The sequence below is a fragment of the Schistocerca gregaria genome, chromosome 6 (assembly GCF_023897955.1).
Source record: "Schistocerca gregaria isolate iqSchGreg1 chromosome 6, iqSchGreg1.2, whole genome shotgun sequence".
Classification (NCBI taxonomy): Eukaryota; Metazoa; Arthropoda; class Insecta; order Orthoptera; family Acrididae; genus Schistocerca; species Schistocerca gregaria.
Genome location: NC_064925.1, coordinates 415,908,471 through 415,935,935, shown reverse-complemented (window position 1 = coordinate 415,935,935; position 27,465 = coordinate 415,908,471). Strand labels below are relative to the sequence as shown.

The 27,465-nt window shown below is 42.9% G+C and overlaps 1 protein-coding gene across 1 annotated transcript in view; it reads right to left on the bottom strand.

Annotated features, from left to right (window-relative positions):
* Positions 1–27,465, bottom strand: part of LOC126278307 (thyrostimulin alpha-2 subunit) — a 292,428-nt gene that overhangs the window by 31,238 nt on the left and 233,725 nt on the right. The window contains exon 2 of the mRNA XM_049978322.1: positions 23,776–23,933. Coding sequence (XP_049834279.1) covers positions 23,776–23,905 — 130 coding nt within the window. The 5' untranslated portion in view covers positions 23,906–23,933. The remainder of the gene's footprint in view (positions 1–23,775; positions 23,934–27,465) is intronic.

The window sequence follows — 27,465 nt, the reverse complement described above, 5'->3', positions numbered from 1 at the left end:
GTATTCGCCGCACATTACACTTGTCTATATTGAGATTGAATTGCCATTCCCTGCACAATGCGTCAATTCGTTGCTGAGCCTCCTGCATTTCAGTACAATTTTCCATTGTTACAACCTCTCAATATACCACAGCATCATCCGCAAAAAGCCTCAGTGAACTTCCGACGTCATCCACAAGGTCATTTATGTATATTGTGAATTGAAACGGTCCTACGACACTACCCTGCGGCACACCTGAAATCTCTCTTACTTCGGAAGACTTCTCTCCATTGAGAATGACCATCATTCAAGTATAGGCGTGGAAGGACTCCACTTCTTTCTTTCATTCTTTGAGAAACAGAGTTCTTGATTTTAGTTACTGGGCCGTTATTGGACACGCTAATTATCAGTCACAGCTGCCGATTTCAAACCACCCACTGTGATGTTCCTCCGGTTAAGGTACGTTTACATGGGCAATCAGAAATGTGTATGGTAAACAATATATCCCGACAATGAGGCCCGACAAAATATCGGCCACACAAATTGTAGTATAACATTACCGGAGACCACACTTTTGTCACAAAATGGGCGATCATGAGCGAGTGGAAGTGAGTGCGTCTCTACTGCTTTTACATGCCACGAGGAATCAGATAAGAAGGAACAAGAGAATCTGAGCTCTGTGGATACGTTCTTTCTTAATTATTCAATGTATCAGAAAATTTTACTTCTGGTGGACACATACTTGTCCCAGGATTTTACCAGAAGGTAGAAAGAAAATATCGAATATCTCATACAAGCAAATGGTCCGAGAAACGTTAAAACCGATTTAACCATGGAAGAGTGAACACCAGTTACAACCCGACAGGTGATCCCCTTTCGGTTTTTAGATACTGGAATGTCGTAAAGGAATTTAAAGGACCTTTTTAAAGTTCAATATTCATCAACAATCCTGATGGTACCAGAATAATGCAATGCTTTGGTAGAAGGACCGTAAGATTTCATTAAGGGACGTTGGAAATAAGAACAAAAATTTTAGTTTTATTTTATTTTTCTTCACCAACACATACCACTGTTTACACTATCAGTTGAGGCTATGAGAACTATAAGGGTCTAATGCACGCTCTTGTCGACCTTCAAATTGCAGCATGTATCATACTACTGATATATGTTGATTTTTATGAGTGCTGTAGTCCCACACTCTACGTATCAACATATGCGAAAAACTGTCTAACCGATCTCTGTGGTGTATACTGCCATAAGGGCCCAAAGTACAAATTTTCATTGCTTTAGGAAGACGAACTGCCTACACTGATGCCCATTTCTTCATAAAAAGCTGCCGGCTGGTGTGGCCGAGCGGTTCTAGGAGCTTCAGTCTGGAACCGCGCGACCGCTATGGTCGCACGTTCGAATCCTGTCTCGGGAATGGATGTGTGTGATGTCCTTAGGTTAGTTAGGTTTAAGTAGTTCTACGTTCTAGGGGACTGATGACCTCAGATGTCAAGTCCCATAGTGCTCAGAGCCATTTGAACCATTTTTCATAAAAGCTGGAAGCTCTTAAATGAATGACCCAACATAACCATACATTCCATGGTTACAGCATTTTAGGCAGTAAATTGGACGCTGAGAATTTCAGAACCCTTTAGAGTGTTTCTGATATCTTTTCCAAAGCTAAATCTGATGTTTCTGGTAACAATGTACAACTTAGAGATTTTGTAAAGATAAAGTTTTCAACAGGTTCCCATGAACTGTTATTAAAAGCAACATATTCTTCATTGGAGTCGTGGAAAGCCATCACTTTCTTTAAGTCACGTCAAGGGAGACCACAGTTTGTTCATTTCCCTACAGTCTGTAGATGCCTTGCAAAATCTAATATCCAAATGCTTAGATGAAAGGCAAAGATTAACCAAACGATTACACAAAACGTGAAACACATAGACTTAACAAAACCACAAGATTTAATACGCAAACTGGACAGTTTTATCCGAACCAGAAGCCAGAGAAAGCACTTCATGAAAATGATGATAACGAGGACAATGGACTGTTGGGATGGGTCGTAATGGTGTGACTGGAGCATTTACTATATGATCTTTGACTCTAATTTCATATTAATTACAAGGCACTGTTGCCACCAGCTCGTACAGAGTGAATATAAATAAAACCGGCAAACTGCAGGGACGGATTTTGGACTGTAAATGGAGGAAAAATGGTCATAAAATCATATCTCCGGAAATGCATCGTTGCTGTGGTAGATTATGCTGACCACGTGCCATGTTTTCCCTGGGTGTTGGAGGTGACGGGATTCGTAACGGTAGTCATATGGGATAAACGTAATCGAATTTTGGCTTACATCATGTCGGCTGGCCACTTGCCTGGAGCTTGTACTATGGCTCGTCTCAATATACTGTAGAACCCGGTCCTCCAAATCTGTTGCATAAACGATCCACCCTGCACGTTCGTCTGTCGGAATGGACCTACGATCATACAAACGCCTAAAAAGGGCTTGAAATGTTGTGTGATTGGTTGGTGTCTGTGTTTTGGAACAGCTGTGATGCGTCTCGACCATTTTCATCTACTTAACCGTACACAAATACCACCTCGGCTTGTTCCGACATGAATATCGGACCATTGTGCTGCCTACAATACGCTGTATCATTCACACAGCCTCTACACACGAGGAACACCCGACACATGGTCAGAGGAACTCTCACTCGTCACCTACCGTGGCAACTACACATTTCCAGACATATGTTCACAGAACTTTCTGTCCTCCGTTTCCAGTCAGGAATCGGTCCTTCCAGTTTGTGGATTTTATTACTGTTCACACTCTGCACGTAAATTTTGTAGATTAATATTAGTAACAATGATTCTAAATATTAATTAAAATTTCATAACACAAATTGGGTACATGATTTTCTTATAGGAAATATAGGATGTTGACGCTTGCTTGGTGATGGTCAGCTGTCATGGTCCGGTCCGAGTATGCAGAAACGAAGCAGCGGATGACTGAGGAATGCTGTGGCTATGCATATGGGCTGATGTGCCAGACAACATGAGAGCATGTGTTGCTTGAGGTTTTCCCGACGGACATGTATATATGGTTCTTGGGCGAGGCGTCGGATGTCATAGTGAAAACTTCACAATACTTCATCAGCGCTACTGGCCGCCATCTTCAGGTGCGACGAACACACTGCTAAGTCTTAGGCAGGAAGCGCGCATGCGTGGTGGCGCCAAATTCGATGGCCAATAGCGACAATATCAACCGATATTTGGCGCCTCCACGCATGCGCACTTTCTGCCTAAGACTGGCATAAATAGAGGGCTCTAGTCATGCCTTAGCAATGTGTTCGTCGCACCTGAAGATGTCGGCCAGTTGCGCTAATGAAGTATTTTGAAGTTTTCACTATGACATCCGACGTCTCGCCCGAGAACCATATACACAACATTAGAGCAGTTCCTTGCTCAGAATATACGGCCTGTTGCTTATGCATTGCTGTCTTTGTCGTACAGAGTGACTAGTTCAAATGTTCAAATGTGGGTGAAATCTTATGGGACTTAACTGCTAAGGTCATCAGTCACTAAGCTTACACACTACTTAACCTAAATTATCCTAAGGTAAGGACAAACACACACACCCATGCCCGAGGGAGGACTCGAATCTCCACCAGGACCAGCCGCACAGTCCATGACTTGAGCGCTCCAGACCGCTCGGCTAATCCCGCGCGGCAAGTGACTAGTACTACCCATCATTAGCACAGTGCTGCCATAATCGTTTTGGTTGGTTAGTGATTTCTTTCAATATTCATTTTATCGTCATACCAAGAGTTGCGAAATCTTTCACATACATTATTCACACCCATCTGTTCTAAGATACACTCCTGGAAATTGAAATAAGAACACCGTGAATTCATTGTCCCAGGAAGGGGAAACTTTATTGACACATTCCTGGGGTCAGATACATCACATGATCACACTGACAGAACCACATGCACATAGACACAGGCAACAGAGCATGCACAATGTCGGCACTAGTACAGTGTATATCCACCTTTCGCAGCAATGCAGGCTGCTATTCTCCCATCGAGACGATCGTAGAGGTGCTGGATGTAGTCCTGCGGAACGGCTTGCCATGCCATTTCCACCTGGCGCCTCAGTTGGACCAGCGTTCGTGCTGGACGTGCAGACCACGTGAGACGACGCTTCATCCAGTCCCAAACATGCTCAATGGGGGACAGATCCGGAGATCTTGCTGGCCAGGGTAGTTGACTTACACCTTCTAGAGCACGTTGGGTGGCACGGGATACATGCGGGCGTGCATTGTCCTGTTGGAACAGCAAGTTCCCTTGCCGGTCTAGGAATGGTAGAACGATGGGTTCGATGACGGTTTCGATGTACCGTGCACTATTCAGTGTCCCCTCGATGATCACCAGAGGTGTACGGCCAGTGTAGGAGATCGCTCCCCACACCATGATACCGGGTGTTGGCCCTGTGTGCCTGGTCGTATGCAGTCCTTATTGTGGCGCTCACCTGCACGGCGCCAAACACGCATACGACCATCATTGGCACCAAGGCAAAAGCGACTCTCATCGCTGAAGACGACATGTCTCCATGCGTCCCTCCATTCACGCCTGTCGCGACACCACTGGAGGCGGGCTGCACGATGTTGGGGCGTGAGCGGAAGACGGCCTAACGGTGTGCGGGACCGTAGCCCAGCTTCATGGAGACGGTTACGAATGGTCCTCGCCGATACCCCAGGAGCAACAGTGTCCCTATTTGCTGGGAAGTGGCGGTGCGGTCCCCTACGGCACTGCGTAGGATCCTACGGTCTTGGCGTGCATCCGTGCGTCGCTGCGGTCCGGTCGCAGGTCGACCGGCACGTGCACCTTCCGCCGACCACTGGCGACAACATCGATGTAATGTGGAGACCTCACGCCCCACTTGTTGAACAATTCGGCGGTACGTCCACCCGGCCTCCCGCATGCCCACTATACGCCCTCGCTTAAAGTCCGTCAACTGCACAAACGGTTCACGTCCACGCTGTCGCGGCATGCTACCAGTGTTAAAGACTGCGATGGAGCTCCGTGTGCCACGGCAAACTGGCTGACACTGACGGCGGCGGTGCACAAATGCTGCGCAGCTAGCGCCATTCGACGGCCAACACCACGGTTCCTGGTGTGTCCGCTGTGCCGTGCGTGTGATCATTGCTTGTACAGCCCTCTCGCAGTGTCCGGAGCAAGTATGGTGGGTCTGACACACCGGTGTCAATGTGTTCTTTTTTCCATTTCGAGGAGTGTAGTTCATGTTTGATTTATCAGTTTTTATGAAGTCTATTTAGCGTTTCAATCTTGTTCAAGTTCTGTTTGCAACGTTTATGGTAACAATAAACTGCGCAGTTGCGTTGGCCTCTGCCGCTGTCCCCCTGACCCATATCGCCGGCGTGAGGCAGCCCCGCCGGAAAACAATAATTAGCGAAACTTTAATTAGCTGCTGCCGTAATATAGAAGGCACCACCGCTGGCCCGGAAACTCACAAAAGGGCGAGAAACTGACAAAGGGCAGCGAGGAGCGGCTAGCCTCGTCTCTCAGACTGCGGTTCCGAGAAATTTTAACAATGGGCAGTGCCGATGAAACATACAATCCACTGCGAAAAGAGAAAGAGAGTGCTGTTTTCTTGGTTGTTTGTTTACAGGTCTTACGTCAGGGAATGCAGCTTCTGTTATTTTTAATCACCTTTTAGACGTTGTAGTTCTTTCTGTATTCCGTGCATTTTAAGAAAAGTAGGAGGCAAACATGTTTTAGCACTTTATGTGTTATTTTGAATGGGATTTCTTGCTTCTTTTCTTTCTGATAAATTATTATTATACTTTAAGCTGGCATGTATGTTACATAAAATTTTACCTAAAAGTATTTACATGAACGGAAGGGAGATAAGTAGGTGTCAAATATTTACATTCGTTTACTACAACAGTTAAGGCATTCTTTGTCAGGTTGATACATTATAAAACTTTCTGGTAAGCTACGCCGAGCGATGTAGGTATAGGATGCTAATGTTTTAAATAATACTGATACGTTATTCTTACTATGACGCTATTAGTTGTGTATATTGGTAGTTGTAGCTACGAAACATTCTACAGCTTGTCATCTACAAACAACCTAGCATTTTCTGCATTTTTCCCATTTCATACAGAATCGCTATACATCCTGAAATCGGTATAAGGGCAGACATTTTTACACAATAAATCTTAATACGTGCACACCATTGTGTTGCTTCTATGTGCTCTACGTCGACTAGTCTTCCCAAAAGCACCTCCACAGACTTCACTGTATGGGCGAAACTGCTATGCCTGTCAGATTTACCGTTTTGCGTCCACTCGTCCACACTTCGACACCTCACCTGCTGCTCACGGGGAAAAATTAAACATTAATGACTTGCTCTTGCAACATGTGTTTACAGGTGCTACCCAATCCAAACCATACGACTTGTAACGTCTGTAATAGTTATTCTGTAAATGTAAGTACTGATATTCAGTACACAGTCCTCAGTTACCCCTTGTACCCTGTATATCGCATTATTTAGCATGTAATTTATGGTGTTTTTATGCCGTGGTTGTGATGTAGCAATTGTATCGAAAAACAAAACAGACTATTTGGTTAATTGACATGAGGCTGGTAAACTGCTGTGTAGTTGGTGGGTCAACATCGGTGAAAGGAAGGGGAGGGGGGGGGGAGTAGTAGTTTGGCTGACCTCAGTGCACTCGCTGCTTGGAAATCCTGTGGCAGGGTAAACTGCACCGCCCCATGCTTATGGACACAAATAAAAATGGCCAGATTCAAAATGGTTCAAATGGCTCTGAGCACTATGGGACTTAACATCTGAGGTCATCAGTCCCCTAGAGCTTAGAACTACTTAAATCTAACTAACGTAAGGACAACACACACAGCCATGCCCGACGCAGGATTCGAATCTGCGACCGCAGCGGTCGCGCGGTTCCAGACTGAAGTGCCCAGAACCGCTCGGTCACACTGGCCGGAAAAATGTCCAGGATCTCATAATGCTTCGAAGATTCACTATAAACACGATACCACTTGCAGACATACTACACAAAATCCAAAGGTAGCGTTTAAATCGCAATAAAGAGGTGAACCCACTAAGTTATAGACATGTATGTAAGGTAATGATTAAGAAGCTCATTAACACTTACATTGAAAATGGCTTATGAAGTTAATAACACATGACATAGACACGCAACCTATGCTTATGCCACACTGTCGGTTACGGCTTGATATCAGCTAAACAACGATCATGGTTTTATTATAGTTGAACTAATAATCAAATTGTTATAAATAATTTAGTTATTATTTCCTAAAATAGGGCAAAAGCCAGGATTTCTCCACATGTTAACTGAAGATTAGCGTGAGCATGAGCGATCTGTGCATTACCCCAATTTTTATGCTTATAAAATGAGAATTTAGTACGTTAATGTTAGTAAGATAACCATATGATAAACACAGTACTGGAGAAGCAAGATGAATGAAGATGTGAACCGGATTATTTTTTCACCTCTACATTTTGAATGTTCAAAATTTAATAAGAGTCGATGATTCAGCGATGTTTAGCACTTAATAACATAAAATCAGACTGAAAGTTAACTAAAATTACGTGTAACGTATGTCTTAAATCTGTAAAAGTTGTAATATATGTATTTGTAAGAATGGTGGTCTAGTTCTAAGTTGCTCCATTGTATCTGGTAATCGATCACATGGCAGGGTTTTTAAATAGGTACGCAGAGCAGTGTTCGATGCATTTTTATGTTTGTTTCTTGATTGGTAAAGGTGTTTGGTAAGGTTTGTGTTGCCAGTGAGTCGCAGGGGCTGTGTTGTTTAGGACTTGCAATGTGCACCTATTTGGAACTTGGAACTATTTCAGTGTATAACAGTTTTGGTAGCAAGGCAACCGGTAACATAACTTTTGCTAAGGTGATTTTTTTGTTGTATAACGCAGTAAGCGAACTATTGAAGTTTAGGAATTTAAATCAGTTTACGTCATTTGGTGTGTGACGTAGTGCCTTTGGCTTACATATCGTTACTGCCTGTGACCGCTCTGCTAATTCAATCATTTTGTTTCTTTACCGTGTTGAAACAACAACCTGAGTGCAGCCACCATCCGGAATTGAATGAAGCAATAGTTAACATTAACTCTATGGTTCTAGGCTGTGTCATTTCCTTAGGGATCACACCCTTAATGTATCTTTTATTTCATCAGTCTATCCATTAAATTGTTTTGTTTACGTTTCTCACTCAATTTTTGCTAAATTAATGTGCCTCATGATAGATCGACGCTTCTGCAAGGTCTTAAACAACAATGAATGATCAAAACTCTGTTGTACACATGAACCATACACATGAATCGTATAAAAAATTAAGCTGGTGGGCAACAACAAATTGATCACAAACAACGATTAATTTCTCATCATTTAACATTAGCTAGCCCCACTAGCGCTGCATGATTTTGCTTCTCTTGTTTATGAAGTACTAAAACACTTGTTTATAATGTGCTGTTGGGGGCGGCGTATTATTTATACAGATGTTCTGTCGTCGCAAGCAGTATTTTATTGAAAAGTGATTGGTATTCACTTAGTACTTCCTTTCCTTGGGGTTCTGATTTTTGTATGTGATAATTTTCTTCTAATGTCAATTTTTTGTTGCTAGTTTTAAGATATTTTAAATCTTTTCTGTGTTTGTGCTATTAGGTGATCGTCAAATGTCGGGTGGCGGCTATTACCTTTTAATGGTCTGACAATGAGACATGCTGTACACCCGTTTCTAAGATGGCTGCTTGTTTGACCCACATGTATTGATTGAGAGTAATTACAAACAAACTGGTGGATACGAAATTGGCTATATTTCTCAGTGTTTTTCGTTTGCCTTTCAAGTCTTTTATATATTGTGTTGTTAGTTCGATATGCCATGTTGAATTCTTCTCTCTTAAGTATGTTACGCAGTGTATGTCGTTATTTATGGATCATTTGTTGCTTATTGTCTGCTGATCTGTTGTGTCTTGCGTTGTGTCTGTCTGTGTGAATGTTTGCTAATCATATGTTCTCAGTTTCTGCATTTTGTTTTCTATTTTGTCTTTCGTCTTTCCACCATAGCCATTCTGCTGTGCACTTTACTTCCCTGTGTTTAGTTCTTCAAAGTAGCCATATTTGTCTGTAAGTGTTTTGTTCAGTCTGTGGAGTAAGTATCTGAAACTGACTTGTTAATGCGTAATAGTGTGATGGACAGTAACCTCAGTGGCACCTACCCCCAGTTACAGAGAATTTTAAAAATTTGCTTTTACAGAGAAAATCTTCGAAGTAGTACCATATACCTGCAGGAAGGCAACTAGCACTTAAGGTGTATCAAGTTGTTGCCTGCCTGCAGGCGCCTAGCACCACTTCTGAGGTATTCTCTGTAAAGGCACATTTTCAAAATTCTCAATAAATGATGGCGAATGCCAATGAGATTACTACCAAACCCTTTGTTGTTTTATTCATGCAAGTGTCAATGTCACACCACTCCATGATCACAGCACAGGAGAGTGTGAAACAGGAGTGCTGGAAAAGCATAAGAACTCTTTGCTGCTTTCACGTTCATATTTCGTAGACTGATTCTGAACGGTCCCTGCTAAGTCCACACAGTACATCAGAGCAAAATTTGCAATCGCGCTGCACTCGAAAGAGGTGATATCACGTTAAGTGCGGTTGCTAGGCCATGAAATCCTCATATAATGGCTGAAGCGTCAGAGAGATATCAGCAGGATAAAGATTGTCAAGCACGTCTTCCTGTTTCTGATTTCACTACAAATTGTCGCTTTCGTCGGTGTGTGGGAATCAATGTTCCAAGGAAAGAGGTACTTTCATTGACGCCCTTTACGCCACCCCTGAAACCTTTTAGTGTCGATTCTGAGCGGCGATGTGTCTAAAATGTTTTCGTCGGCCATTCAGAAGGAAACTGAGTGTTGTCAGCGCTGGGCGTCGCTGTTCTCCATTTCAGAGTCGACAAACTAAAGGTGGAAATGTGGGTAAGAGGGGCTTTGACGACCTTCCCATCGTGTGACATATCCACGGTGGCGTTGGGAAGAATTTTTGTTAAATTTGGTGACAATGTGGAATGGTTCACCCACTTTACACCTCAAATGCACTTCTGAGCTCTGGCCTTTCTTTGACGTGTGTCGACTCCTTGCTATATGAAGCTTTGTCAAGGCTGAGGGTGACGTTACGGAGAACTACACCTTTGCACCGTTGCAGGGGAAGCTTATAGGCAGATTTTGAGCCAAATTTCAAACTTATTTCTGCCATTGGGAGATAATTAGGGGGTTTCGAAAAAGTAATCCTTGGATTTTATTGTGCAATGTAAGTTCTGAAGGTCTGGTAAAGATTGAGATGAAACATTTTAAAGTGAATTTAGTAGTGATGTGTGGTTCATGATAGAGTTTACAGTATAGAATGTGGCAGGAAAGATTGACCTTGCAGTCCATTTATGGGATATATCTTTTTGATCAAGAAAATGTACTGAGGAGCCCACTTACAAACAGACGCTTAGGAGAGTGAGGAAGTTAAAGGAACTACAAAGAAAAAATATTTTACTGGCTCTTGGAGGACAACATATATAAAAAAATTTAATGCGAAAACTAGGTTTGAAAATGCATTGTAGAACATGAAAAACTTCCTTTTATGTTTAAATTTCAAGTTCCTTCAGTTCTAAGGCCATCAAATTAGAAGTTTCTTAATGTTTCCACCTTCAGAATTCAATCACAGTTTTAAAAAGTGGTTTGTTGAACTCTGAGATATAACCATCTGGGGCTGCAAGATAAAGGGGAGCTTCTGTGAAAGCAAGAAGACCTTAACATCCGCCACGGGAGCTGTGCGGTCGTCGTGGCGGATTGGTAACCGAAGAGGCTTGGGCTCGTTTCCTTGCCGGGTAGAAGGTTTCCACCCCTGGACGATAGCGTGTTACGTCGTCCCCACGTTCGTATCGGCATAATTCATCCTACTATTGAAGTAGCAGTATAGGCGCACACCAAAAGCCAAAAAAATTCTTTAAAGAAAGGAAGAAAGAAGACGTATATTTTGACTTCGTACTACTGGCCAAGACGGTCGTATTTTTGATACTATTTCACGAACATCGAACCCACATGGTGTCAGCCAAAGTAAATAAACATACGTCTGTGTTTAACCCAACGCTTGCGTCGATACCTAAGATGTAGACTACTACAAAGGGTTCCCTGATACTGAAATGTTGGGTATAATGTTCACTTCAGTAACTTTTATCTTACTCGATGACATAATTTGTTTTCTGTTTGAACAACGATATAGGGCACCAAATCCTTAGTCAGATGATTCCACGAAGAGTTCCAGCCGACATGATTTCATATACTGTATGACTTTCAGTCTATGCACGACACTCGTGCACAATAACATATATACGATGTAAAACGCAATTAACAAGGAATTTTGTAGGAAATAATAGGAGATCTTTCTGTATTCTCAGTCTGTTTGCCACGTCAGATTAAACAAATTGAGCCGGCGACGGTTGCCTTCACCGTTCTCGTCAAGAGAATGTGACTGTCATAACTGGTATCGTGATGGTCTGCTTTAGCCAACAATCGGCAGCTTAATAATTCGGGTTGTAGGCGATTCCCTCAGTCCTCCTTGTCAGGAGCAACTGGCTATGGATAACAGCCGAAGCTCGAGATTCCCGATTTACAAAGCGAGGAGTTTGGGGACATTCTGAGCATGGAATCTCCAAGTTTTAAAGCAGAACGAAATTGTGCAGAAATAAAAGGATAGCATAAAAACTAAATTCGTCCAAAATAATCCACCAGGGCAAGACGGAAAATTTGTTCAAAAGAAGAGTCTCTAATCTGCCTAAGACCCCAACTGCCGAAGCTGACAGACATACATTGCGAATTCTGTGATCGATAACAAGGTAGATGTGACGCCATTCCCTCACCGAAGGAAGGGGGAATGGAAAAGAAACAGAAGCTCACGAAAGAAAATATCCAGGGCGGCGAAAACCGCGCAGAGCATATCGGCTAGTATGGACCGCTTAACCAATGCACAGCACGGCCCTTCAGTTCCGATTGCGATTAATCGCGTTACTTTAAAGACCACGGAATTTAAGAGGTTTAGCATTAAGAGTATCAGACTTGCAAAGTAGTTTTGGCATGAGAATAGAAGGCTTATCATATTCTCTGGATAGCTGTTTAAATGTGAATAGTGTATGCCAGTTTAGTAACACTAGCAGAGAAAGGCGACACGTGACATAACGTCTGTGATCAAAACAATTTTTAGTCCGAGAATCGAGCAATTCTGAACTGCATGAAGGGCACCCTTATCAAAACGGCCGTGTTTTAGTGTTGTTACAAGAGACATGGACGCCTTCGATGCAGTCAGACGTTCATGAGGCTGTCAGGACCAATGCAAAAATTTTCCCCTAAGTCACATCATCGTGCGATTGTTGAAGGGGTGGCCTAGATGTAGTAGATAGACCATACAACTTTCACCTTATTTTACGTTGTCGGATAACGATTTTACACCCGCAATGTGCCTTTCACGACAGTCTCTACAGTACCTCGAAGTTTGTCGGTGTCGTTCTGCTACACACTCTGCAGGATATTTCAAAGTTTCACGGTACATGATAACAGCCACCAGTTGCAGAATAAAGATTCCAAAACCTTGACCACGGTTTCGGTATGACTAAATATACCGTCATCAGAAGCAAAAATACAGTAAAATCACATCCTGCAGTGAAGATGCATAAAACAATCGTGCCAAAGGGGTCGTCAGTAGTTTGGCACGATTGTTTTATGCAACTCCACCGCAGGATGTGATTTTATTGTATTTTTGCTTCTGATGAAAGTATATTTAGACATACCGAAACCTTGGTCAAGGACTTCAATAAATCTTTTTTCCGCGACTGTTTGGGTGTTATCATTTACCGCGAAAACTTTCAAAAGTTGCTGCTTCAGCCATGTTTAAGATTTTGAGATATTTCAAAGTGCTTGTATCAAATGTTTAGGGTGATAGGTCACGTCATGTGGAACAGCTTTTGTTAGGGACAAAATGTTCGGTGCCGTTTTTCAGCGACACTAGGTGTCTTTTTATTGAACTCATAGGGCGTGGGACTACATCTGTCCAATAATGTACTTCAGTCATGATAATTATACAAAGCTGTTCCGCGTGTCGGAGTATTTCTTTAGAAATTCAAACCAGTGGAACTCTCCGATTCTTTCAGTTTCAGCTTTTTCGGATGACTGACTTTGACAACAACTTGACCTAGTGTAAAGACATTGCTTTTCCGAAAGTCGATTTTTTTCTTTTGTGCATTACCTTGTCATAGTACGTACGTATCATTTACTTCATCTATTCTTTATTTGTTAATACGTCACATTGTTTCTTCTTTCATTTTGCTACTGTTTTATATTTTATATTGTACGAATATGAATGTTTTGGTTTTATATGCTTTGTAAATCTTTGGTTAGGCTAGCAGAAGTTCTGTGTTAGAGAGAGAGCGAACGACTATCGACAGAGAGCGTGCGAGTTTTTGTGGTATCGTGGCCGGTTCGCGGGTGGAGAAACGTTGCTAAGTTTGGCGTGAAAGACGGCGAGGAACAATTAATTACAGTGCGTCCGCTGTGTTAATAGGAGATCGTGTATTATTAAGTGAACAGTGAAACCTGAAAAGTATATCGAGTGTTTGCGGTGACAATTTCACATACTGTTTGAACTTGTGACAATTAGCAACCAGAAACCATTTTCGTATGGAGACACTAACTGTTAGAATTGCATAAAAGTGGAACAAACCAAAATGTTAAGTAAAAGAACGGTGCTGTGATTTGATCAAGAAACATTTATTATACCATCCAAACTGATGTTTAACGGACTGTTAGAGTGATAAATACATGTGACTGTTTACCTGTGGCAACACGGTGAAAGAACTGTTCGAAGTATTGGTATTCACCGGCTATATATCGTAAGTACTAAAGACATTGCATAATTCCAACCTACCCGCACCGCGTGATTACTAAACTTTCAATAATAAAACGTCGCGCGTGTAACGGCAACTCACATACTGGAACTATTATTATCGGGCCAGTGCTGCCAGCTGATTCGACTACGACGGAGACGTGGACCAACGCCGTAACTAGAATATTCATGAAACAGGAGGATCCATCACTATCTTCACGCCACGAGCCAGGATTAACTTCACACATCGTCCGCGCGGACCACCGCTGACGTCATCGCATTGCCTGCAGCAACAGTTAAGACATAAAAAGAAAATTATTACGCCCTCTCCCATTTCTAAATTAAAGACAATTGCAGTTAAATTATCTGTTTTAAAAATACTGTCACAATATCAAAGTTCAAGTTTGTTTAGTTCCAATAAATATTCTTTCCATTATTTCGTCTTGCTGACAGTGCTGAAAACCCGCCAAATTGAAGTTCAATTCATAATTTTCTTTCAAAATTCTTCTCAGACATTTTGCTGCTCGTCATAATTTTATTTTAATGTTTGTGTGTAAATTCTTTTGGAGGGAGTACATATTTAATTTTTGTGCAGTAAAATTATCTACCATAAAATTACGTATATTACCAGCTGATTCTGTCCGCCATTACTGCTTGAAAACTGACCAATAGTATTTTTGCACCTATATTCCCATTGGCTGTCAGCTCCAAAACAAAATTACGTATCTCGAAGGCATCTAGCAGATGCCTGATGTCTACGTAGGCTCCTACAATATTTTTACTTTTGCAGGTTTACTAGAATTATATTGACTTTAATTGTTCATTTGGCCCTCGTTAAAGTGAATTATCGCATCTATATAATAATTGTACTGAATTACCTAATTTATTTTTTATTATGTAAACATTGACATACCATATTTAGATTAAAATTGACTCTTATTGGTCCCACATAAGATTCTGCACATTCTGACAAAGACTATGCCATTTTTTTTCTAGTCCATGACTAACAGGGGTAGTCAGATTCCTCGTGTAGGTCATGTTTATTTAAAATGTTTTTTTTTTCAGGAGTAGAGAACCAGTTTCTTTACACTAGGCCACACAGACGTGGCTGATATCGCAATGACCAGATCTTGCAAAATGCGATCTCCATCTTTTCCGTGTGCTGAAAGAACATCAACGGGGAAAGAGATTTTTCAACGATTCACACAGTGGACCTCGAATGGGTCCGAGACGAAGGAGCGGTTTTCTATCGTCGTGAAATCAAACAGTTGGTACAATTTTCAGTGAATCTACTATATTTGTTTTGTGATTCTCTCTCTGGAAGTAATGCGAGAAAAACGGATTAGATATTTATTCATATCCACCATGGCGAAGCTGCATAACTAACTTAATGGTATGAAACTTCCTGGCAGATTAAAACTGTTGCCGGACCAAGAATCAAACTCGGGACCTTTGGCTTTCGCTGGCAAGTGCTCTATAATCTGCGATACATAAGCGCGACTCACGACCCGTCTTCACAGCTTCAGTTCTGCCAGTACATCATCTCCTACCCTCCAAACTTCACAGAAGGTCCTCTGCGAACCTGTGAGGATGGATCGTCATTCGTGCTTGGTAGCTCAGATGGCGCCGGCACGGTAGCTCAGCGTGTTCGGTCAGAGGGTTAGCTACCCTCTGTAACAAAAAACTGAGTGAAAGGATCAACGAAGAACCTAAAAGGGTGTCATCGGACGTCCACCCCAAACAAATTCAACGAACATTATTGAAGAAAATGAGATAAAAGGAAAAAATGGTAGAGGACTTGCCAGCGAAATGCAAAAGTCCCGATTTCGAGTCTTGATCCGGCACACATTTCACACAGTTTTAATCTGCCAGGAAGTTTCATATCAGCGCACACTCCGCTGCACAGTGAAAATCTCATTTTGGATACTTACTGATGAATTACGTTGTTGTTCTACTGCATTTAGATTTTGTCGAAGTTAATAATTCACACCTATTACTGATACAATTTCACTCAAGTAAATTTGCATTCATGTTAGACTCCTCATATACTATTATGCGCTGCTGTAATTCTTTCATTTGTGATACACTCGAGTCAGGGTTACATTAAAATGCTTTTCCCTTTAGGATTTCTTGTTTTTTAAAAGATTTCCAGCAAACAAGGTAAGTTTCAGCTGATGCAGTTGTTTCAAGATTTCCCGCCGGCTGAGACTACGTAACTGCAAGTCACTGCTTTCACTGCACATACCAAATGTTTGCAGGTTATTCGGTAAAGAAGGAGATAGACGACAAAGACGTCTTTCCTTGCATAAATCAGAACTATACGGCGCGGTTTATTACATTTCAGGCTGTGTAGTATGTGGTTATCAGATTCATGTACGTGTTCAGTATTCAACTGAATTACTTCCGAATAACTTTTCCCTTCTCGTTGTGCTTTATTTGAACTTACCACCTAGTATAAAAGTCTAAAGATCAAATCGATTTATAATTAGGTCACATTCACTATCTGGGTGTAGATCTGAGGGCATAAAGTGTGTTCGACATTTCGTCTGAACGCATAGTCGAGATAGGAGGTCAGTAAATAACAGCAGTCACCACTAAGCCGAATGGAAGCATATTACATTCTCATACTAAAGCGTGCTGCTGTGACAGACATGGCCCACTTCTACCTTGATGCGTTGTAGCACCGTTGGATGACTCGTCTATATCTGGTCTCTCGAGACACCCTTTGCAGACCGTTGAAGTCTGTCGGTATCGTTTGTCATATGCTTTGTACGTAATGTTGCAAGATGTTCGAAATTCTGAGAAAAATAGGGTAAGCTAAAGATGTACCTAAGAACCAAGACGGAACAATGAGACTGGAAGACTAAGAACGAAATGGGCTCAGATCAAAAAGTGTTAAAAACAGGGGTGCATTCTTTCAGTCCTACTGTTCAATACATCGAAGAAGCAATGACGGGAATAAAGAAGGGTTCAAGAGTGAAATTAAAATTCAAGATCGAAGTATATCAGTGATAAGATACACTAATGATATTGCTACCCTCAGTGAGAGTGAAGAAAACTTACAGGATCTGTTGAATGGAATTAGCAGTCTAATGAGTACAGAATATGGATTGAGAGTAAATCGAGGAAAGACGGAAGAAATAATACCTAGCAGAAATGAGAACAGCAAAAACGTAACATCAGATCTATGGATAAGGAAGTAAACGAAGTTAAGGAATTCTGCTATCTATGAAGCAAAGTAACCCATGGCCCACTAAGCAATGACGAAACAGAAAGCAGACTTGAACTGGCAAAAAGGGCGCTGCTGGCCAAGAGGAATCTACTAATATCAAATACATACAATATTTCTGAGGATATACATTCGGAGCACGGCATTGTATGGTAGGGAACCATGTACAGTGTGAAAACCGTATAAGTAGAGAATCGAAGCAATTGAGTTGTGGCCCTACAGACGAATGTTGAAAATTAGGTGTACCGATGAGGTGGGAAATGAGGAGGTTTTTGCGTAGAATCGGATAGGAATGGAATAAGTGAACAACGTCAAGAAGAACAGACACGATAGTAGGGTACGTGTTACGACGACAGGGGATAATTTCCATGGTACTAAAGGAAACTGCAGAGGGTAAAAACTGTAGAGGAACACAGAGACTGGAACACATTCAACAAATAACTGAGAAAGTAGGCTGCAACTGCTACACTGCGATAAAAACGTTGTCACAGGAGAGGAATTCGCAGCAAGCTGCATCAAACCTATCAGAAAAAAAGAACTCCTCCAGAACACATGTCAAATACGTCATTATACTCTACTGGCCATTAAAATAGCTACACCAAGAAGAAATTCAGATAAACCGGTATTAATTGGACATATATATTAGACTAGAACTGACATGTGATTACATTTTCACGCAATTTGGGTGCATAGATCCTGAGAAATCAGTACCCAGAACCACCACATCTGACCGTAATAACGGCCTTGATACGCCTGATTGAGTCAAACAGAGCTTGGATGGCGTTGCCCATGACGCTTCAACACGATGCCACAGTTCATCAATAGTAGTGACTGGCGAATTGCGACGAACCAGTTGCTCGTCCACCATTGACCAGACGTTTTCAATTGGTGAGAGATCTGGATAATGTGCTGGACAGGGCAGCAGTCAAACATTTTCTGTATCCAGAAAATCCCGTTCAGTACCTGCAACATGCGGTCGTGCATTATCCTATTGAAATGTAGGGTTTCGCAGGGATCGAGTGAAGCGTCGTAACACATCTGAAATGTGACGTCCACTGTTCAAAGTGCCGTCAATGCGAACAAGAGGTGACCGAGACGTGAGACCAATGGCAACCCATACCACCACGCAGGGTGATACGCCAGTATGGCGATGACGAGTACGCGCTTCCAATGTGCGTTCACCGCGATGTCGCCAAACACCTGGATTGATCCGAAAAAATGACGTTTTGCCATTCGTTCACCCAGGTTCGTCGTTGAGTACACCATCGCAGGCGATCCTGTCTGTGACGCAGCGTCAAGGGTAACCGCAGCCATGGTCTCGGAGCTGATAGTCCATGCTGCTGCAAACGTCGTCGAACTGTTCGTGCAGGTGCTTGTTGTCTTGCAAACGTCCCCATCTGTTGACTCAGGGACCGAGACGTGGCTGCACGATCCGTCACAGCCATGCGGATAAGATGCCTGTCATTTCGACTGCTAGTGATACGACGCCGTTGGGATCCAGCACGGCGTTCCATATTACCCTCCTGAACCCACTGATTCCATATTCTGCTAGCAGTCATTCGATCTCGACCAACGCGAGCAGCAATGTCGCGATACGACAAACCGCAATCGCGATAGGCTACAATTCGACCTTTATCAAAGTCAGAAACGTGATGGTACGCATTTCTCCTCCTTACACGAGGCGTCACAACAACTTTTCACCAGGCAATGCCGGTCAACTGCTGTTTGTGTATGGGAAATCGGTTGAAAACTTCCCTCATGTCAGCACGTTGCAGGTGCCGCCAGCGGCAACAATCTTGTGTGAATGCTTTGAAAAGCTTATCATTGGCATATCACAGCATCTTCTTCCTGTTGGTTAAATTTAGCGTATGTAGCACGTCAGCTTCGTGGTGTAGCAATTTTAATGGCCAGTGTAAAGGGTTGCAATACTTCGCAGTAGGTAATACGCGGCTTCTAAGTTAAACACTTTACGTGCGGGCGCTCGCGCACCCCACTCACGCCGGACGGTTGGTCAGCGTTACAGCACAATGGCTGGGAGCCGCGGACAGGTGCCGACAATACGCCCACGCCATCTACAGTAGCGCCCCACCCCACCTCTGTCGCTCGGGCCTCCCCCTGGCCCTGCCGTCGGCGGTGCGGCTTAAAAGCGTAATTAACCAGGCTCCGAGGCCGCGGTGGCGGTGGCGACCGCGCCTTTTTCATACTTAGTTAGCGACTCATTTATTCTGACCTGGCTGCCCGCCGCGGCGCGGCTTCTCGCTTTGATCGCGCCGCCTGACAAGGCGCCTACAGCCAGCCGTCACTCCCTTCATTCCGCTTAACTGCCTTTCTCCTTCTGTTCCACTCCTTATCCGCCTCTGCCGAGCCAGCGACTGAAAAAGATTACACACGCAAAAGTCACCGTGTAATGTAGAGGGCCACCGTCAGACATGTTCTTTATCTTGGCCAACAATATCGCACGATCAGCTTCTCGGTCTTTGGATGGTTCTTGTTGCTGTAGCAATGAGCCACATTCTGATACCGAACTCTATCGATCCATAACCGAAAAAGTGTGATTTCGAATTACGGCTTTGTATGCAGCTTTCAGATTGCTGAGGGGTAATTTTTTCCATCAGTTTTCTGATTGGTTTGATGTGCTCCATCACGAATCCCCCTCCTGCGCAAACGTTTTGATCTCAGAGTAGCATCTGAATCCTACGTCCTACATTGTTTCATGAATGTATTCCAATCGCTGTCTCATTTCAGTTTTTACACTCTGCGGCACCAGAAGTACGATGTAGGTTATTTGGCCTGTAACTGTCTGTTAACGAGCAACACCGTATGGGAGTTAAAAGTATTCTTGCTGCAACTGCTTAGCACTTTAAATTATTTTGATAAAAAAAAGTCAATTTTATTTTGGGTCAGCCAAAGTGCAGCGACCTTTGTTTCATTTCTTCTTTATATTTTTTTATATTTTTGAATTATCACCTTGCATCCATGCAGCTTAAGGACTGTATTTACTGATGTGGTGAGCCTTGGGTTCAACCGTCTTATTTACTAGTCCCATGTGCTACCGCTTTTAAATTGTCTTTTTTTACTAATTGTAAAGCGTCTGATCTTTTTTTAGTAATAAACACTCATAGTTTGTAAACACCAACGTGAATAGTCGCTTTGTTGCCACTTACCCCAATGATTTTAGAAATTCCAGTGCAATGTTAACTATCTCAAGTTGTTCAGAACTCTTTTAATTTCTGACTCTAATCCCTTGTCGATTCCAGTTGTTCCTTCTATGAAGTCATAAGACCAGTTCCCCACCTCAGAGAGACCCTCGACGTACTCTTCCACCTATCCCCTTTTTCTCTGGTTAGAATTACCACTACACTCTTAATGTCCGCGCCCGGTAGCTGAGTGGTCGCCGGCACGGTAGCTCAGCGTGTTCGGTCAGAGGGTTACGTGCCCTCTGTAATAAAAAAACTGAGTTAATCGATCATCAACGAACTTTAACGGATGTCTTACGACGTCCGCCCCGAGCAGACTCAACGAACAAATGCGAACAAAATGAGATTTAAAAAAAAAAAAAAAAAAAGAGAGAGAAAGAGAGAAAGTGGTCAGCGCGACAGACTGTCAACGCAAAGGGCCCGGGTTCGATTCCCGGCTGGGTCGGAGATTTTCTGCGCTCTGGGACTGGGTGTTGTGTTGTCCTAATCATCATCATTTCATCCCCATCGACGCCCAAGTCACCGACGTGGCGTAAATCGGAAGACTTGCACCAGGCGAGCGGGCTACCCGACGGGCAGCACTCCTCACACGACATTCATTCATTCAATGTTACAGCCCTTGCTTTTAATTTCGCTGAAAGCTGTATTGGCCTTTCTGCTTGCTCGGTTAGATCTTATTTCCATCATTTCTTTCTCGAATTCGTCGTATTTTTCCCGCAGCAATTTCGTCTTGGCTGCCAAGCACTTCCTATTTATTTCATTCCTATGTGATTCATACACTGAAGCGCCAAAGAAACTGGTATAGGCATGCGTATTCAAATATAGAAATTTGTAAAGAGGCAGAATGCGCCGCTGCGATCGGCAAAGCCTATATAAGACAACAAGTGTCTGGCGCAGTTGTTAGATCGGTTACTGCTGCTACAATGACAGGTTATGAAGATTTAACTGAGTTTCAACGTAGTGTTATAGTCGAGGCACGAGCGACGGTACACAGCATCTCCGAGGTAGCGATGAAGTAGGGGTTTTCCTGTACAACCATTTCACGAGTGTAGCGTGAATATCAGGAATCCTGTAAAATATCAAATCACTGACGTCACTGATGCCGGGATAAGATACTGCAAGAACGGGATCCACGATGGCGGAAGGGAATCGTTCAACGTGACAGAAGTGCAACCCTTCAGCAAATTTCTCCACATTTCAGTGCTGGGCCATCAACAAGGGTCAGCGTGTCAACCGTTCAACGAAAGATCACCGATTTGGGCTTTCGGAGCCGAGGCTGACAGGTGTATCCTTGATGACTGCACGACACAAAGCTTTTCGCCTCGTGTGGGCCTGTCAACACCGACATTAGACTGCTAATCACTGGAAACATGTTGCCTGGTCGGACGAGCCTCGCTTTAAATTGTATCGAGCGGATGGACATGTACGGGCATGCAGACAAACTTATGAACCCATGGACCCTAAATGTCGGCAGGAGACCGTTGAAGCTGGTGGTGGCTCTGTAATGACGTGGAGTGTGTGCGGTTGGAGTGATAGGGATCCCTAATATATCTAAATGCGACTCTGACAGGTGACACGTACTTGAACATCCTGCCTGATCACCTGCATCCATTCATGTATACTGTGCATTACGAAGGACTGGTCAATTCCAGCAGGACAATACGACACCCCATACGTCCATAATTGCTACAGAGTGGCTCCAGGAACACTCCCCTGAGTTTAAACACATCCGCTGGCCACCACACTCCCCAGTCAAGAACATTACTGAACATATCTGGGATGCCTTGCTACATGCTGTTCAAAAGAGATCTCCAACCCCTCTTACTCATACGGATCCCTGAAGGATTACTACTTCAGTCCATGCGACGTCATGTTGCGTGTTCACGAGGGCCCTACACGGTATTAGTCAGGTGTACTAGTTTCTTTGGCTCTTCAGCGTTTATAAAGTATAGGGAATCTAAGATGAAACGGCCGGATGAAAAACGTGAACAAATCGAAAAAGAAATAATTGTCGGTAGGACCGATTCGGAATATAGGAGAGTAAAACGACGTTCGGTGGAACTAAAACCAAAGGTGGTAACATTAAGAGTGCAACAGGAATACCACAGTTAAATGCAGAGGGAAGAGTGGATGGATCGAAACAGTGTGTTGAAGGTCTCTAGAAGGGGGTGGACAAGTCTGATAGTATGTTAGAGCAGGAGTCGGTAGGGAAGAGATAGCGGATGCGGTATTAGAACCAGAATTTAAAAGAACTTTTGAAGATTTAAAACCAAATAAGGCAGAAGGCATGGATAACATTTCATCGCATTTTATAAAATCATTGAGGGAAGTGGTAACCAAACGACTGTTCGCAAATGTGTGTAGTATGCATGAGGTTGGTGATATACCATCGCACTTTCGGAAAAAACTTGATCGACACAATTTTCAAGATAGAAGGATCCGACAAGTGCGAGAAATGTTGCACAATCGACTTAACGGCTCATTTGTCCATGCTGCAGACGTGAATAACATACAGGAGAGTGGAAAAGAAAATTCAGGGTGTGTTACATGACGATTAATTTGGATTTAGGAAAAGTAAAGGCTCCAAAGAGGTATTTCTGACGTTATAGTTGATAATGGAAGCAAGACTAAAGAAAAATCAATACAATTCTTTGGATTTGTCGACCTGGAAAAAGGGTTCGGCAATGTAAAATGGTGCAAGATATTCGGAATTCTGAGGAAAATAGGAGTAAGCTCTAGGGAGAGGCGGATAATACACAACATGTACTAGAGCCAAGAGGGAATAATAAGAGTGGAAATGTCAGATCATGCCCTCCTCATATTTTGGTTCTTGTTAAAACTTGTAACGCTTAGCCGGTCCGGGGTGGACGTGCGGTTCCAGGCGCTTCAGTCTGGAGCCGCGTGACCGCTCCGGTCGCAGGTTTGAATTTTGCCTCGGACATGGATGTGCGTGATGTCCTTAGGTTAGTTAGGTTTAAGTAGTTCTAAGTTCTAGGGGACTGATGACCACAGATGTTAAGTCCCATAGTGCTCAGAGCCATTTGAACTATTTTTGTAACGCTTACACCTGTCATGTTTTGTGGAACTGTGATTTATTATCTGGTTTCAATTGTCTGGTAATAAAACGAGTCGAAATTTCATTTGCCACCAATAAAAGGTGGTAGCAAAAAAAAGGGAGAGGATTATGTTAGAATATTAAGAGGTGCGTTTTGGCCTACAACCAGAGATCACTAAACATATCGTTGTGTACTGATCTGTGTTGACCTCACATCTTGTAAAACTACTTATACTTAACAACTTAATAATTTTATTCGAGTGTTTCTTCTTGGTATGAAGTGGAGTCCGTGCTGCAAGAAAACACGTACCAACTCTGTGGCAGCCGGGCTTCTCCCAGGCGTCTCTCTCGCCGTCCATGCCTGCTGACACCGCACTCAGGCAGAGAGCGACCGCCAGCGCGAAGAAGTGCAGGGCTGACCGGGAGAAGGGCGGCACCATCTTGAAGCAGCGGAGGTGGCGGCGGCACCTGCACACACCGAGGGTACACTCTCAGCAGAGTCCACTCACATCATGGCACGACAAGTATCAAGTGAGTAATGGTTGCCGATCGTGAAGAATGCTAATAAAAGAGCATTTATCACTCGCATATCATATCCCCTATGAACCACAACCATAAGATCACTGCTCATCGCGAGACTGAATACAACATAGTGATATTGGCATGTGATGCGCTAAGTATACAGGGTGAGACCATCCCAAATATATTCAGAATGAATAAGTGTATCAAGGAGCGGCTTTCTCCAGGTTATAGAGGTGAATTTGCTGACGTTCGCAAGTAATTTCTAACGTTCATAGTCGCCGAATTGCAACACGAAGATTTCTTATGTAAGGAACTGTGTATTCCTTTCTATCCCGCATTTGAAGGAAGCTTCTAAAAGGATTTCATCCACATAACATGTGTAGAACTTAGGTCAATTCCTAAGTCAAGTATTTGCTTACATTTGGTATAATATAATAAGGTAGACGATTGTGGAACATCTTCTCCTGACTCCAGGACAGTGGTTTGCGATCCCGTTACCTTGATACTATTTGACCAAGTCCCATGCATGTTATTTTGTTGAAGTCCTCTTAGAAGTTTCTTTCAAATGTCAGAGAGGGCAGTGTCTAATTCGACGACTACAAACGATGAACATTACTTGCTAATGTCAGGATATTCTTGTGGTTACTCGTGCGCTTGAAGTCCAACGGTATGTGTTCTGCTTTCGTGGCGATCGAATAACTTGCTCGTAAACGTATAGAGACATTCAAAATGAATATGACAGTCGAAAAAGTGAATATCGTGTATGGGGAATGTCGCCAAACTGTTAAAGTTGTATGCTGAAGAATATCCCTATGGAGCCAAGCACAAATGACCTTTCTTTGCAAACATCAGAAAAAAAAATTATAGAAACTGTAAGTGCGGATAATAATTTACTCTAAGGAAACAGAAGGTTAAGTGATGAAACAAATGAAAATAACATTTTAGTTAACAAATCGCTACAACAGCAGAACACAGACTGTTGGGCTTCAAGCGCACAGGTAAACACAAAAATTTCCAGACATAATCAAGTAATTTTTATCGTTTATAATCGCCGAATTAGACACTGTTTTGTTTCTTTTTTCCTAATCGAACTATATACATTTTTGTGGAAGTTGAAAGAAGATTCTAAGAAAATTTCAACGACATAATATGTAGCATCAGGGTATCAGCGCCGCAAATCACCGTCCCGCCGTCGGGAGAAGAGGTCCCACAAACGTCTGTCCTATGTATGTAAACATTTAACTCAGGTTCTGACATCTTTCTGCCCTCTTACACCAAATCTATTCCGGTTTATGTGACCGAGCGGTTCTTGGCGCTTCAGTCCGGAACCGCGCGCCTGCCATGGTCGCAGGTACGAATCCTCTGCCTCGGGCATGGATGTGTGTGATGTCCTTAGGTTAGTTAGGTTTAAGTAATTCTAAATTCTAGGGGACTGATGATCTCAGATGCTAAGTCCCATAGTGCTTAGAACCATTTGAACCATTTTGAACCAAATGTATTCAAACATGTAGCTTGACCTGAGTTACATGTTTGCTTACATTTGATATGACAGGGCAGACGTTTACGAACCTCTTCTCCTGATGGTGGGACAGTGGTTTGCGGCGCTGTTACCTTGATACTATAAGACCAAGTGCCATAAATGTTATGTCTTTGAAGTCCTCGTAGAAGCTTCTGTTTTACCAGAGACGGAATGCTCAGTAGCTGCAGCGTGTATGCATCGTAGCGCAACTCCGATGCACCGACATATAGTTAAGGTATCCGTGTAGCATTTGCGTCTTTCCGACGTACGTGCGAAAAATGCGTGGACGTGAACTGTGTGACGTTATTAACAAATGCTTCCAAAAAGGACATTTTATTGGTTGCTGAAGGACAATCATTGGAAAATATCCATCGACATCGAAAAATGAAGTTTATGTATGAGACCGAATGTCTGTCGGAAATAACCTTCGCGATTCTACACAAGAAGCCGGTCGGTCTGGGACAATAAGTGGGCGGACCTACACATAACCCTTCCTTCGCTAGCAATGAAACCTGACATCAGCATCGGTAGCGTGCAACACATTATAGGCAAGACTTAGGCTACCGTAAAGTCTGCAGCCAGTCAGTAACCCATGTGTTGAATTCTGAACAAACAGCAAACAGGATGGCTACATCAAGAGCTTGGTGCGTTTCGGTATTGTAGGCAACATGTTCCTTGAGCGCATTCTTGCTGACGACGGAAGCGACTTGGAAATGGAAACGTCCCCATATCGTAAATGTCGGAGACTTTACGCCAACTCAAGTGGGAGACACTCAAGCATTCACCCCATTGTCTTTATCTCTCTTCATGCGATTACCACGCTTTCGATCCCTTAAAAAAGTCCTTGAAGTGTCGACGATTCCGTCTGACTACGGTGTACAGCACGTAGTTAAAGACTTCTTTACGTACCGGGAGACGTCGTTATACCAAATGAGTATCGTCAGCTGCGTCGGTAAGATGATTGCTTCAAAGCTCTATGCGACATTTTCTGATTGCCAGACACATTCTGGACTGTACGGTCCTCGAACAGAAAATTTTTGAGCGTCCGGTATTGACTGTTATCCGTTTCTATCCCAATCAGTTGCAACATTGGTCCTCTATTTCTGAGAGAAATTCTCTCCCCTCGCTGAAGCTATCTTACTTCAATTTCTTGTGCATGTGTACTTCGAATACAGCGGCACCACAGTTCACTAAGCAAGTCTTGCATGTGAACGCTTGGATGAAGCTGTCCTGTTCCGCGCCCGGCTCATGCACATTATCTGCTCCCTCTTGTTTTCTTCTTGCGCGATGAAACCTCTTCTGTATGAGAACCCCATCGAATTGGATAGGGATCTACTGACAAGAAATTACACAGTGTTCGAACAGCACAGGGTTTATTCAACCGAGTACGACAGAAACTGGTGTTTCAATATAATACACAATCTGCAGAAATGAGGTTTTAAAGAAGAGCAACTGACTACACCGATGTGATAAAGGAAACACCAATCAGATAAGAACTAGAATTAGAAAGTATAGAAATAAATAAAGAGATCACGTCTCAAGACTGAATGCAGTAAAACGCCCAAAATAATAATGCATTGTCGACCAATGGAGAAAAAAGTAGTAGGTAAACCAAGAATGAAGTGGGCAGATTAAATAGAAACCAACAAGAATAAGAGAGGTACTGAAGGATTGAACTTAATATGTGAATACCTAAGAGAAGAAAGAAGAAAAAAACGATCACATGGTTGCATCTAAACTGAGGGGGCACCAGTTTGATTAACTTTTGTCACGATAGAATCTAGTGAAATTTGAGGAATAAATAAAATTATCACTAAATGCTTCTACTTGCATTTTCATCATGGTTAACAGACGAACGGCGAACCTGAAAGTCTCATATACCTTTCGACTCATCTCTTGTTTCCGGATTAGATTCCATTTGTCAAACTTATACACTAGCCCTTCTACAACATTCCTGAG